This window comes from Atractosteus spatula, chromosome 21 (genome assembly GCF_055471065.1).
Source record: "Atractosteus spatula isolate fAtrSpa1 chromosome 21, fAtrSpa1.hap1, whole genome shotgun sequence".
Taxonomy (NCBI): domain Eukaryota; kingdom Metazoa; phylum Chordata; class Actinopteri; order Semionotiformes; family Lepisosteidae; genus Atractosteus; species Atractosteus spatula.
Window position 1 is genome coordinate 7,184,677 of NC_142726.1, and position 15,068 is coordinate 7,199,744.

The 15,068-nt window shown below is 40.6% G+C and overlaps 1 protein-coding gene across 4 annotated transcripts in view; it reads left to right on the top strand.

The window, feature by feature from the left end:
* Positions 1 to 3,288: 3,288 nt before the first annotated feature.
* nfat5b (nuclear factor of activated T cells 5b) overlaps positions 3,289 to 15,068 on the top strand; it is a 53,558-nt gene continuing 41,778 nt past the window's right edge. For all 4 annotated transcript variants that reach the window (XM_088939076.1, XM_088939077.1, XM_088939078.1 and 1 more), the window contains exon 1: positions 3,289 to 3,596. In XM_088939076.1, the coding sequence (XP_088795202.1) occupies positions 3,524 to 3,596 (73 nt within the window). In that variant the 5' untranslated portion in view covers positions 3,289 to 3,523. The remainder of the gene's footprint in view (positions 3,597 to 15,068) is intronic.

The window sequence follows — 15,068 nt, forward strand, 5'->3', positions numbered from 1 at the left end:
AGTTAAAAGCTCCAAAGCTTGAGGCAATAAAGGCATTAGGAAGGATTGCCATCTTTTGGGAGATAAAACAGAGTTACCATGAAAAGCATCTTGTTGATCAGTGTAGAATTATGCATTTCTCACAAGCTACAATGTGAATGCTAAACTAATAAAGTATATCACTAAGCATTAAAAATGCAACAAATGAGACATACAACCAATAGCATGTGTTGCATTTTTAATGCCCCTCTACATCTTTGGTTCTGATACATTAGAAGTATATTTTCAATGTTGTAAGTATCACATATCAAATATCACTTGTTTCTAATTGTAATGATTCATACATTAAATGTCTGACTGCTTTCCAACAGACTAAATGGCCATAAAGCCAATGCAGGCCCTGAGAGGCAAGTCTTTCTTCCATAGCTACATGGAAAGATTAAACTGGTCATGCTAAAAATGATTTCAAAAAGACCAATATTCAGATTTCATGACAATAACAAAATGTGTGAAAGTTATCTCTTCACAGTAAAAAATGGTATGAAGTGTGGGCAAAACAGCTTATACACATTATTGCATTTTTTTTTATTTTAATAAATGATATCGGCTGTATTTTCCATTAGAACTCCTTCTCTGTGATGGAGAGTGAGTGGAGAACTGAGGGAATGTTTGTGTGGGGCTAGATGGCTAGGGGTATTAACTTATAGGCATTTCTGAAGTATAGATTCCTAGAAGCCATTGACCATAGACCACAGCACTTGCACCTTACTGGCACAAGGTAAGAATGTAAGATAAGTTGCAAACAAAGAGGCTGCTCTGCCCATCTGGCTTGTTTGCTTGCTAGTAGCTAAATTTTCCAGGGATCCCATTCAGTCATTTCTTAACAGAATCCAGGGTATCCACTTCAGCAACATGGCTGGGAAGCTTATTCCCAACTTCAACATCCCGAAGTGCCTCCTGATATCAGTGACAGCTGAGGACTAAAAGCATGTTCTCTTTACCTTCCATTTGCATCCTCTGATCCATGTCTCACTGTTGATTGGTCAGACTCTGTGTCACAGACTTTGGGGATTTTATATGTTTGAATCAGATCCCTGTAGGAGGAGGGGAGATGGAGGATCGTATATGAACAGTATTCTCCAGAGGGCTGTAGGAAACGGCCTTTCTCTCATTCTCCCCTGACCAGTGACAGTGACCAGAGGAAGGTGTCTGTAAAAGAAATGATTAAAGACCAGGAGGCAGAGACTTCTTGAGCTCCTAATCTGTGATCCTGTTAAAACAGCATCCATCCATTTTCTAACACTTTATCGAGCACAGGGTCACTGAGGAGCTAAGGCCTAACCCAGGAAGCAACAGGTGTAAGGACAGGATGTCTTTTAATAATAATAATTGCTTACACTTATATAGCGCTTTTCTGGACACTCCACTCATAGCACATTACAGGTAATGGGGTCTCCCCTTCACCACCACCAATGTGACAGCCCCACCTGGATGATGCGACGGCAGCCATAGTGCGCCAGAACGCTCACCACACATCAGCTATTAGTGGGGAGGAAAGCAGAGTAATAAAGCCAATTCATAGATGGGGATTATTAGGAGGCCATGATTGGTAAGGGCCAATGGGAAATTTGGCCAGGACGCTGGGGTTACACCCCTACTCTTTTCAAGAAACACCCTGGGATTTTTAATGACCACAGAGAGTCAGGACCTCAGTTTTACATCTCATCCGAAGGATGGCGCCTGTTTACAGTATAGTGTCCCCGTCACTATACTGGGGCATTAGGACCCACACAGACCGCAGAGTGAGCGCCCCCTGCTGGCCCCACTAACACCTCTTCCAGCAGCAACCTTAGTTTTTCCTAGGTGGTCTCCCATCCAGGTACTGGCCAGGTTCACACCTGCTGAGCTTCAGTGGGTTGCCAGTTGTGAGTTGCAGGGTGATATGGCTGCTGGCTGCTTTTGTATGCTTACTCAATGATTCAATTTTATAACCCTTTAAACTATATTTGAGCTACATTCCACAACTGAGGCCAATAAATAACTCAGGGCCCAAAGCAGAAATAATACCCTGGCATTATGAACATGCTAGGAAGTGGCTGAAAAAGCACCCAGAAGGAAAAAACGAGGTGGTATGTGTTGAGCAAAAAGCCCTTTATAACCTGGTTAATACAAGATCTGATAATGCCGTAATTGGGAAGAAGAAAGAGCACTGGCTCAGGGTTCAGCCAAAAGATATGGACGGCTGTTATAAAGATCTGAACTGGCTAGTAGTGTGGAATCGCCTCCCAGTCAGGGAGGTGATGTACAAGCATAAACTCACTAGAACCAAACACTGTCCATACGAGGATTGTCATACTATTGAAACATTAAGGCATGTTTTCTGGGACTGTAAAATAGCGAAAGGTGTTTGGGGTCGATGTCAACAACTTTTATTGTGTGTGCAACCTAAGTTTGTGTTAACCTCTGAGAAAGTTTTGTTGGCTTGGAAGGGGACGGAGCAAAGAGCAACGGTGGATTGGGTGCTATGGTTGCTAATTAGTATTGTAAAATACTTTTTATGGTCTGCCCGATGCGCCCAAACCAAGAAATATACTGGAGAGTTTGTAATGAATTGAAACTGCGAATTAAAAGAGACATTCTACGATGGACATTCCACGCAGCAAAGGACAAGTGGAAGGGTTTAATTTCTTTACTTTCTGTCTCAGATGTACATTGATTGGTTTCGCTTGTTTTCTGTATAATGATTTTGGTTTATGACTGGTTTTGTATTTTCATAATAAAACACAAAAAATATTTGAGCTACATTACACAAACATGAAATTCACTGGCCAAGACTCCAGTGACTCAAAAAGAACATGTTCAGTAAATGGAAAGCAAGGTAGAGGCAAACAGGGTGAATCGAAAGCAAAGAGTTTAAGTACACCCGCTACAATTAATATCACAACGTTTTTTATTGTGTCACGTTTTATTGTGACCTATTTATTTTCAGCCACTTCAAAGATAGATAGGCCGGGCACAATCATTTCATAAAGTTTTTTTTTTTCTCTCGTCTTGCAGATTGGGGCAAGTATAAATCTGGACCGCGGATAAGAATCCTAATTCTGGCAAGCACAACGAGCACACAACTCCTCCTCATATTTTTAACCAGAACCGAAAACGGGGTATCTTGGTAGACACGGTGCAGATTCACCTCACCCCCCCCCCCCCGAGCTTGAATCATGTGACAAGCGTCCGCCTACTCGGTTTTCGCGGCTGGTGCGCCTGCGCGGAGTGGGAGGCGGGGCGCCAGAGAAGCAGAGGGGCTCGGAGTGTGGTGTCTTCGCACTGGTCGTGTGGCGTAGTCCGAAAAAAAAAAAAGGGGGAAGAGAAGTCCGTCATACACCGAAAACCACTAGGCTGATTCGAAACAACTTCGTTTTTTTCTCATTTAGATTTTTTTTTTCATTTCCTCCACTTTTTTTTTTTATCCTCAGCGGTTCTGCTCGACAGCGTTTTTGTTATCCCAGAGGGTGTCCGATTTCCCCTCCTCTCCAGAGGCATTGCGATGCCCTCTGATTTCATAGCCCTGCTCAGCGCCGATCTCGACCTTAATTCCCCCAAATCCCTCTATTCGAAAGGTAACGGTTCTTTTCCGATTTACGCGGTGAATGCTTTTGAAGTGCTCTGATCTCGGTGCCTGTGGATCGCTTGCTCACCCTGCATGTGTGTGTGTGCGCAGTCGTGTTTTGTTTTCTTATCCGAGGGGTGGTGTCACAGTTTCTCCGTGCTGCTCATCTCGGTAAAGGCCGCACGGTTAAGTTGCTCCCCCTGACGTGACATCCAAATGTTCAGTTAATTGCATCGCTTCTTGGGCTTAAACTGCAGGCCGGCATTTCTAACGCGCTGGGAAAGACGGAGCCGTGTCAGTCTTTTGGTCCTATTCCTTACCGAGGGTTCAATGTCGCTTTGCTTTTTTCAAGTATTGTGTTTTTCTCAGCCGCTCTTCTTGTGGGAGTTGTGGGTTCAGGAGTCTTTAGCATTTTGTTTGCCCATTTTCCCCTCAAAAATGTGTATATATATTTATCGCCGTGCACTGTAAATCCCCGTCCTTTTTGAGCAAACAGGCCTGGGAAATGAGGCTGTGAAATCTCGACTTGGGTGTCTTCTATCAGTCTGCAGGTGGTATATAACGGGACGAGAGCGGAGGTTGTAAATGCAGCGTGTGTAGTTCGGTTGTTAGCCGGAGGCAGTGTTGGTATCGGCGAATCGTGCTACTCTAAGAAAGCTGTGTGTGTCTGTGCGGATTAAACGTTTGTATCTCGTCTGGGTGGTCGTGGCGATGTACGCGGCGCAGAAGCTGTAACGTCGGGAGGTACGAGAACAGTTTGAAACCCCGGCGTGTCTGACGGCACACCTGTGACACTCGGCTCGCCCTGCCGTAAGGCGAAGAGCGCAATTGGATCCTCTAGTGAACTAGAAAGCGCCTCTTACCGATCTTCACTTCTCATGAGCAGTACCGGTTGACAGTTGTGGTCCTTGCATTGAATCTGGACAATTCAGTGCGGTCCGGCGGCGTTTGTGTGATACTAGACGCTGAGACCACCGAACAGCCTTCATAAAGGCCTTTAAAGGTATTGAGCACTCTGCTTTCCTTTAAAAATGTTTAACATCGATAATTTACCGCAAAAGGGAGTATTCTTAGACACTGAAAAGGTTTGCAAATTGTATTATTTACGAATAAACCGCTAGATATTAAGGTATATAATGGGACGTGCTTGTGATATCTTGCTGGAGGTTTGCCCTCTCGTGTTCGTGGATGAACTAGGATGGGGTTAGACTTTGCCTGTATCGTGTTCTTGTTATTCCTTCTCTCGTCGTTGCTCGTACGTTTAAGTCACCATTGTTTATGTAGTAAACAGTCTGGGACTGTTTGTCTTAGTTTCGGTTAGAGCGAACCTTCCTCAGGTTTCCGGAGGACAAATGCAAGCCTGCAAGCGCTGGACGGCCATCTGCTGGTGTGAAGTTCACTCTGTACCTTAGTTAAACCACACCGAATGTGTTCGGTGACGTTCCCAAATTTTTTGACTATTGTAAGACTTTTGCAAATAGAGTAGTTTTAAAATAGTTAATTTGCTGGTGATTTGAAGTTGTGGATGGAAAAAGTTTAAACATGCTCTTTAGGGAGCCGTTCTAGATGGAACATAACTCCCCCTTATGAAAGGTAAAAGATTTCAGTGTTCCCTATGCCCCCTTTTTCGTGTGTGAGAGATTATGCCAGAGGTGTGTCTGGTTTCACCATGTGATCTGGGCTCAGCGTGGGCACAGCAAGAATGTGGATTCCAGCCAGTGCTGGTGTGTGCCATACCATTTCACCCACCCACTACAGAGCTAACTTCGCAGCTCTTGTAGCTACAGAAACCGTTTAGGGGGGTTTCCTTTGAAGATCCTTAAAAACTTTATTTGTGAAAGTCATTTTGTACCTTAATGTTGCAAACCTACAAGTCACGTAGTTATCCATCAAACCCTGAGCTCAGTGGTTTCTTGCAACTTAAGTAAAGCTCTTCTGTGAACTAATGGTGGCTACTTACTGTGCCATTCCCTTGTCTGTTTGCTCGTGGAGATCATAGGTATTGACAGGTGGCACAACATGAGCATTTAGAATGATTATTTTTTTGGTATTGGGACAATGGGTGGGGTGACTAGAAAAATCACTGGAAAAAAAATCCCGTGCTCCACATAAAGTCCGCACTGTTGTAATTCCTCTCCAGCATATCCAAGATTTAGATTTGTTATACAGAGGTGGAAATACAAATACGGCCTCTTCCAGTCTAACAGTAGCACAGGAATGAAAGGGTGCTTTCTTGCAGCACAGTTTCCCACAGTTTGCAGCAATCCACACAGGAGAACTGGAAAGTCTTCACTTTCCAAAGCCAGACATGTTCACTGGTGCAGTGGCTAATCAGAGTGGTGTCTGTGTTTCCTCCAGGAGCTCCGGTTTCCTCCCACAGTCCTAAGACATTCTGGTAGGTTAATTGGCTTCTGGGAGAAACTAGCCCTGGAGTGAGTGTTTCTGTGTCTGTGTCTGAATGGGCCCTGCGATGGGCTGGCGTCCTGTCCAGCGAGCACCCTGTCTTGCTCCTGTTGTTTGCAGGGATAGGCCCCCGCTTCCCCGTGACCCTGAATTCGCAGAAGCATTTAGAAAATGGATGTTTAAAAATAAACTCCAAAAGTGGGGTGATATAGACTGCCCGAAACACACCTGGAGTATTTATTACAAACTGACAGTGTCATAGACTGCTACCTGCAGCAACATTATTGATATAGTTCTACAAGGTGTTAAAATTGTAATCAGCAAAAATCACAATGTAACTGGGTCTAGCAAACAGATTGTTGGCCTGCTGTCAGTTCTTATGCAGGGGGTGACAAAGGGACTTAGACTTGGGTTATTGTGGCGTGACCGGTTTTGCTGTACAAAATGTGCTAGTCATTTGCAAGAGACATGTGGGTTGGTCTTTCTTTTTGCAGCAAAACATCTGGCTGTGCCATTGAAATACTGAGTCAACAGAATTTGAATGTTAAAACACATGAATTTGTGCAGTGAAAATACAAAATAAAGTGCTGCTGGTGAGCTAAAATACAGTTGCAAGAAAATGTTTGTGAACCCTTTGGAATTACTTGGATTTCTGCATTAACTACTCATAAAAATGTGGTCTGATCTTCAACTGAGTCACAATAAAAGACAAACACTAATAACACAATTAATGCAGAAATCCAGCTGTATAAATGGCTGACCCTGCGCTCTGACCCCAAGCTTCTCTTCCTGTCTGTGTCTCATGGAGAGCAAGTTGGGGTATGTGAAAAGACAAATTCCTAATACAAGAAATTGTATATGGCCAATAAAGTGATCTTGTTTTATTTAGTTTATTTATTACTAACTAAATTGCGTAGGCAAGGCGTGATTGTGTTGCTGATTTAGTGTGTGCATTCTGTTACCATAGATCTAATAAGGTTTTATATACCAGCAGTTTAGCTGGTATATACAAAATTACAGATGTAAACAGTGTTTGTGAGAATGAGAAGAATCTTCATGTTTAAGTAATGGTTAGAGTACATAAGTGCCATGTAAAAATATTCTGCAAATTCTCAGTTTTTCATTCTCTGAGGATTGTACTTCGACACTTTTGACAATAGGACTTTCTGTTTAGAGTTTAACACTATTGATGCTAAATTGAACCAATAAATCTAAAATAATGTCGATTGTTTATAAATAAGCTGTTTTCAAAGAAATCTAGTGAATTTTCAGTTACTTAGGGGTTGAATAGTATTGCTACTTTAACCCTGTATCAGTTCCCAGTGCAAAAGATACATTTGACATGTTACAGCTCCTGTAATGGTCTCTGTGTGTTATCAGTTTCTTCAGCCAGGTTCTCAGAATTTCAAGCTACAAATCACGCAGTTATACAACAGACCCTATCAAATAGTGATACCCTGATGATTGAGCTTTCAAACAAGTCTGGGGAAGTAAGCACAGATCAGCAGAGGATTGTAAGAAAGTTTGGAAGTTACTGGAAGTTGATCCCTTTGAGAACAGTGAAATCCATCAATAAGAAATGGAATGTGTATTGTACCACCCTGACACTTCCCAGAGCAGGCTGCCTTTCCAAACCAAGCAGTCTGGCGGGTAGGAATTCGGTTACGGATGCCACTGTGAATCCAGAAGTGATTGCTAGAAACTTTTCAGAGCTTCGGAGCCAGTGTTCATACATTAATAATATCCTAGTCCCTATACAAAGCTGAGAGGCAAGAATAAGCCTTTACTTAAAGAAGTCCAAACAAATCTTGCATGTAGTACGACACAAAATAATATAAATGCTACAGTAGGGGTGGCTTAAGGTTTTGTGGTCAGTTCAGATAAAAATTGGACCTTTTTGTCTAAGTGCAAATATCAGATGTGTGCTGAGCAGCACATTGCCCATTCAGAACTGTCCCAGCTGTCAAGCATGGTGTGTTATGTTATGGGGATGTTTCTCATCAGCAGGGAGTGTGAAGCTTGTCTGGTTTCTGCAAAGTACAGGCAGACTCTAGAAGCAGACCTGTTTGAGTTTACTAAGAAGCTTTGTTGAAAACCTACATTTCAGCAGGATAGTGAGTTGGAAGTCCAGGTTGATGAGAAGAGCGGTGGTGTCTTTTACTTGAATCCGGTAAGAAAGTATGGCTACATTGAAGAATACAGTCCATTGACAATCCCTAATGGGGAAAAAACTAGCAGGAAGAGTGTCCTAATATGACACTATCCCACTGTGCAAAGCTGGTAGAGACCCATTCAAAAAGGCTCATAGCAGTATTCTCTGCATAAGGTGCTTTCAACACGTACATGAATACTTAATCAGGAAATTGTAGTTTATGTATTTTCTTTGCAGGTTTTGATGCCATTGATGACACTGTTCATATGACTGTCTTTCACTGTGTAATGCATGTGCATATGTTAAACTATGTTTAATACAGTAAACATATTAAAGTGTAATATGGAATAGATATTATGGCAGAAGATAGAAAACAAACCTTTAATTCCTACAACTCTCTCATCAGACTCTAATTTACTGCTTTAGTTGGAAGTAATCTTGAAATTAGCGCTGCTTGCATAATTCTGGGAGTGATCGCTACTGACAGAATAATAATCTAGAGCACAAAATCCCACTGCCTTTTATTCCTAAAAGGTTAGCAGGTATGAGGAAAGCTGTAATTTTAAAGATGTACTATGACCTAAAGTACAGATACAGCTTGTGTTTCAAAACATAGAGTAGGCTTTGTGCTTGACAATCAAAGCACAGGGCAGGAGAAAATTTAAACAATCTGTGTTAATGATTATGTATTTGCCACTGGCAGTGATGGCTCCCGAGAACAGGTATCAGCAGATCTTATGGCCTCCCAAACGAGTTAGATTGCCCAGTTCATATCCAGCATTATAAACAGCAGGCACTTCTCACATTCTTTAAGGTGATCTAATCTTTCTGTTTATCAAGAACATGTTTGGAAAGAAAGGTGTCTCTGTTTCTTGAACTGTGTGATGAGCTGCTATAGTTTTTTTCATGGATTCCAATATCATTTTAAGATCACTGCATTTTCTTTGTTATACTGGCGTACCTTACTAACAATGCAGACACTAAGAAGGCTTCTAAATGTTTTTTTTTGTAGGGTTTGTTATTCAGTCTTCACAAGCCATCTCAGCCATTTAAATTGCTTTTATGAAGAGCAGTAAAAAAGCTTGAGCTAGTGTAGCTATTTTTGTTAAAGCTCTGACAGTTATCGGGTTAAGTTGCAGGCCATTCATGCGATAGTTTGCTGGGTTTTATTCTCTGTAATTATTCTTCATATTAAATTGTTGCTCTGTCTTCTGACTAGGTTTGCTTATATTGCTTCTATATACTGAACATGAAAAGAAGCATCACGTTTTCTAACTTTTCCTGTGGAAAATGGCAGTTTGTAGTAGGTGCACTGGTGGAATGGCATTAAAATATTTACTTAACATTGTTTATTTGACTAAAGACATGTATAGTATTTGCATAAATAGTAATAAATGTTGAATAAATAATATGCTGTACAGTAAATAGTGTGTACAAGCTTTACGATCACGGGTACCTTGTCTTAAAATGTAGTAGAACTAAAGTTAGTGATTTTCTGGGAACCTAGATCAAGTTTTCATTTAGAATGTTTCCTCGTGAACACCACTCCTGTGTTTCTAGGGAATTTCTTGTTCAATGGTGGGGAAGACGCCTGAAGGAAAGTAATGCAGAAAAAGGCCTGCATGCGGACATTTGACAACATTTGTAAGCTGTAGACGTTAGGCTTAATTGAAACTATTCGTTGTTTCTGGTAATGTGTGGAAGAAACAGTTTGTAAGCAGTACAAGTGGAAGTAAGGAAGAAAGGAGGCTGCAGTGTGAAGTTCTGTGTTCATGGAATTGTGATGATTGGTACAGTATAGCATAAATATGTTGTGCTTAGTCTTTATGTAAATGAATTTTACAGTGCTGTCTTTTTTAAATGTAGCTGAGGATGTATTTCGTATGTTATTACTCTCGTCAGGTTGTTGCAGAATCCACACTAATACTATAGGAGTAAAAGCTAATAGCACCTCTGTTAGATGGACATCAGTAACACCACTTGTTTTGAAAATCTGACGTTTCTTATCAGACTACAAAGTGGCACCTAAGGGAACAGAAATCTGATGAGTAATAAGGGGTTTCTTATAAACTCTATAAATTACCCAGCAGAGGAAACCTATCGGACCTTTTCTCCTGAAGTTATCCTGAAATCATGTAGATCATGTGCATCACTGCAGTCAAACAGAGGTGGAGGCCAGTTAAGTTTGTGTGTGATTCATCTTTTAATTTTCTATAAAAATGTAGAACGCTGTTGTCACTTGTAAGTTGTGGGGTGGAATGTTTAGAGAAATTAAAAAAAATAGTGCATTTTAATTCTGGACTATAAGGCAACAATAAAGTGAACAACAACAGGGTGAATGGGGCTGTAGGGTTTCTATGGGCACTGTATGTGGTGTGGGTTTACAGAGCCTCCTCTAGTAGGTTATCACTGCTGTGGATTTAACTTAGAAGGAAGGAGCTTTACAGTTTAGCTATCATGAGTGCCTCTTATGCTCAGTTTTATGTGTACTTCCCTGTAGTGTTCTTTGATTTGTATAGACTGATGATTTTGTATCAAATTCCCTTGTTTTGTTCTTTGTTCAAGTTTCTCTTTTTATCCTCTTACAGCAGGGTATTGCTTTGAGCCCAGGAATGCGACCGGTTACTCTTTTGGCATGATTCCGAAGCAGCAATATTTGTTTAGTCTCTTGGTGACAGAAATTGTACACAGTCGTCTAAATAAAGTCTCATTAGTGTATTGCATACTTTCAGCATTGCATCCCTTTATTTAAATTGTAATTCTAAGTACCTGTATATATGCTAGCATCCCAATTGCCCTTTTCAGCTCTTCCCCATGTCTAGAAAATGAAAAGCTTACAAAGGAATTAAGTCTTTTTCATAGGTAGCATTTCAGGGTCAGTGTTTTCCCTTTAATGTTTGCAGTAACAGTGTTTGCTGTTACTTGAAAAATTGTCAGCTCAACTCTATTAACGTGTTCCGAGTCAAAAGACCTTGAAGGCCCACTGCCTGCTGTTTGAGAGTGTTTGTGTGAGGAACTTTTATAGAAGTCTTCTCTTTTATGTGTAGTCTCTGGCAATCTAAATATACAGTACCAGATGCTGTAGATGTATCAGTAACTACTCTTGCGTGTTCAAAAAACTGACAAGTTGGCAAAGCCACCAACTCCATGTGTAGTATCTCTTAGGAGCCTGTTGCTGTACAGATTTTCTAGTTTAGTTTTTATTTACATAAAGCTTATTGATTTACAATTAAATTGTTTAGTGTTGTCTTCCTTTTTATGAAGGTGCACCTTTTTAGTCCATGGGTATACCTCTGTCTGAAGACATTGTTTCTTTACAATGAACAGGAGACCACCAAGCCCTGGAGATTTATTGTAAGTTATTCTTGTAGTGGTGACACTTTCCACTTTCTATGCTAATACTCTTTCTTTTACAACTTTATTTCTTCGTCTCTGAACTCTGTTGATTCTCTTCCTTGCTGAACACCTGAGTGAAAAGTTCATTGGCTATATACACAAATTCCCTTTCAGTCTCTCTCTGTTTTCCATTTTTATCTCCGAGACGCTTCATCTTTTGCTGTTGTAATAATGCAAACCTCATTAAGTTTCCATTGCAATACATTTCTCAATCAATTTTCCAAACCCTTTTTTTCTGAATCCAATTCAGAGTCGCAAGGAAACAGGAGCCTATAATGGCAAGCAACGAGTGCAAGGCAGGGTACACCCTGGATGGCATACCAGTCCGTCACAGGGCAGGCTCATACTGTACACACACACACTTGCACCAGGGCCAGTTTTGCCAGAAGGTATGTCTTTTGGCCTGTGGGAGGAAACCGGAGCACCCAGAGGAAACCCTTGTGAAAATGGGAAGAACACACAAACTCTACCCAGATATTAACCCCGGCCCCCGGCACTGTGAGGCATCCATGCTCTGTGCTGCTCCCATTGTAATAGTCAAGTCTTTTAGATGGTGGCAACATTGTTGGAAAACTTTCTAAATAGAAATTGAGGAAGAGTGAGAAATTTGTAGCATTGCTAGGAAGTTTTAAATTGAAGAATTGCGACTTTGCATATCAACATTTTGCCTATAGATAATGAACAGAATTATCTCTTAATAGTTGGTTTAATGTCATATGAAATCAAAATAGAGATTAATCTACAGGAATTGATTTAAGTGTCCTTGCTAAAGTCTGAAAATTTCAGTCTTTATAAATAGTGATATAAAATACTATACTAGAAGTCAAATTAGTAAATAAGGTTTAAGAGACCTTTGTCTCATTTTCTTTAAATACTGTTTCTTCCTTCAACAGCAGAAAGGCTCAAAACATTAACATGCTTTTGGGCCCTAATATATAGAGTTTTTAATTTGTAAGTAAAATTGCTGTGTTTGCTTTATACATTTGTTTAATTTCTGAAGACGGTCTCAGAAAAGCTCTGCCTGGGTGAAAGTGACAGTTTTTAAACAGCTGTTAGATGTTGGAAGAGATCTGAGGCAAGGGCAGGGATAGTGAAGGTTTTTTGTTGAAGCCTACAGAGGGTTGCCTGTAGAACCTGTGCAATTGTGTACCTGTCTTCCTGAAGTAAAGCAGTTTGTGACATTGTTGGTTACAATTTTTTGGTTCTAGTTGTAGGCTGAAGGCAAGCCAGTGATTTGCATGGTCTTGTTTTGTCTTTTCTGACACCATTTTACTGGCTGTAAGGGTTGAGTATGTTCCCAGAATAAGCTCTTAGATTTCTGTTGAAATTGAGAGTGATGGAAACAGTGACTAAACTGGCGAAATACAGGAATGAATTAGTAAGTATTGCAACTCGCATTGTGATGGGAACCATTTTGCAAGACCAGAAATGTAGCCTAGTTTGCATTGCACTAATCTGCCATTAAGTTAATAGCTTGCTTAGAATTTTCATATGCTAAACAAAACACAAAATTATTTGTTTACTGAATGTGGAATGCACACAGGTGTACTTTACAAATTACAGTGTACTTTGTTGATGCGGGGTTACTTGTTATGCCTTAGGTAAAAGTGAAAGTGTTTGAAAAAATATTTCCTTCCTCCATTCTGTGCCTCCTTAGTTATAAATGGCCTGAGTCCTGAAACAACATGCAGATCCATGGTGTGTGGCCTGACAGTGGCTCTTGTGTTGCCACTACTTGTTGCAGTCGTTCTCCTAAATCAACATTTATTTGTTTCATGTTGACAAGGTAAGGTTAATTATTATATTTCAGTTCTACTCTATGCCAGTGCAAATGTTTTCAGGCTGGCTAGTAACTAGTCCAACTGAAAAAGTGTGGCACACAGCATGTGGGTGTTAGGCTGTGATCTCACAGTAGACCTAAGGGAGTCTGAGCAACTGTTTGTCCATTCCAGTGAGCGGACGAAAAAGAACAGCAGAGATTTTAGTTTTCTTCTTCTTCAATTTTTTCTTCACCTATTGTTTATGCATCTCATTTATTTCATCTTCATCTGCTGAAGTTGCAATGCATTTACTGATGCCATTCACAGAAATATATCTTTCTAGGAATATATGCTTTATGCTTGTTTTGATAGTGCTTTTCATGTCTACAGAGGCTGTGCAATTTTTCCAAATTATGTTAAATGGAGCACAATATAATATTTATATAATGTGTTTCTGTATTTACAGTTACATTTTACAGTGGCTGTGGGGCACTGTTACCCAGAGACTAGCCTTTTCTTTAAAGTGTGTGAGGCAGTAGGTTTTTGCATAGTGAGCAGCTTTGCTGTTAAAAAGAGGGATATGTGTGATAAAGGGGGCTGGGTAGAGAGGAGTATTTGGATTGTAACTTTTACTACAAAGCTGTGAGAACTGTCAAGGGGTATGATGGAAATAACTCCTCTTCAACAAATACTTGCTACATTGCCAAGTTATAATCAGCTGAATACACTGGGATTGGTTTCCAAGACTGGTCATGTGATCCTCTCGTTTATTTTTGGTACACACTTAACATTATTTTTAAAACTGCTCTAGCTCTTCATGAACGTGGCACAAATACATTTTCTTGTTGTTGGCCAGCTCATTGGTCTTTCCTCCTAGTGTTTTCCAATTATTCTGTCAGTTTTTAAGGTTTTTGTAAAACATTTTAAGCACATTTTAAAACACATTATACTGCATATTTTTTGAAGCCTGTGTTTGTCAGTTTAAATAGCGTTCATTACCATTTAACTTTTTTAAGCCATGCAAGAAAGTATACTTGTTTTGTTCAGATTGTTTAAACAAGAATCAATAAAGTACTAAAGTGAGAATTTTATCATAGCAGTGCCATTTCTTTTATTTGCGGATTGTGACATTTTGCTTAAAAAGAAATTGTTCAATTGCATCATTAACCTGTGCACTGCTTTAAAATGTCATATTCTGAGGCTTGGTTTCTGAGGTAGCTGCTGTAAACTCATGCCTTGATAAGTCTGATTATGGTAAAGGACTATTATCTGATGGGTAGCACAGTGGCGCACTCATTCCTTCATGCCTTGCAGAGTTGGGGCCCCGGGTTCAGTTCCGGATTTGGGGTGCTATCCGTGTGGAGTTTGTTTATTCTCCCCGTGTTCACGTGGGCTTCCTCCAGCGCCCAAAGACATGCTGGTAGGTTAATTGGCTTCTGGGAAAATCGGCCCTGAGGGGAGTGTGTGTGCATTTGTGTCTGTGTGTTTTGTCACGGACTGGCGTCCTGTCCAGGGTGTGTCCTGCCTTGCACCTGTTGCTGGATGGATGAAATTGAATTTCTGTGAGCAACTGCCGATTGTACCCACTTCCCAGCAGCACCGTTGTGATCATGTGGTATATATGGTGTGTGACAGATATCAAACATCAAAGAAATCTATTACTTTATGGTGGGGTAACATTTGTCAGTTCTTAATGTGCCTGAAAAAAGCAGAGATTCACCTGTAGGTACTGAAAGGGCTGGACAGTATTCAATGTTATGTGGAAAGCAGG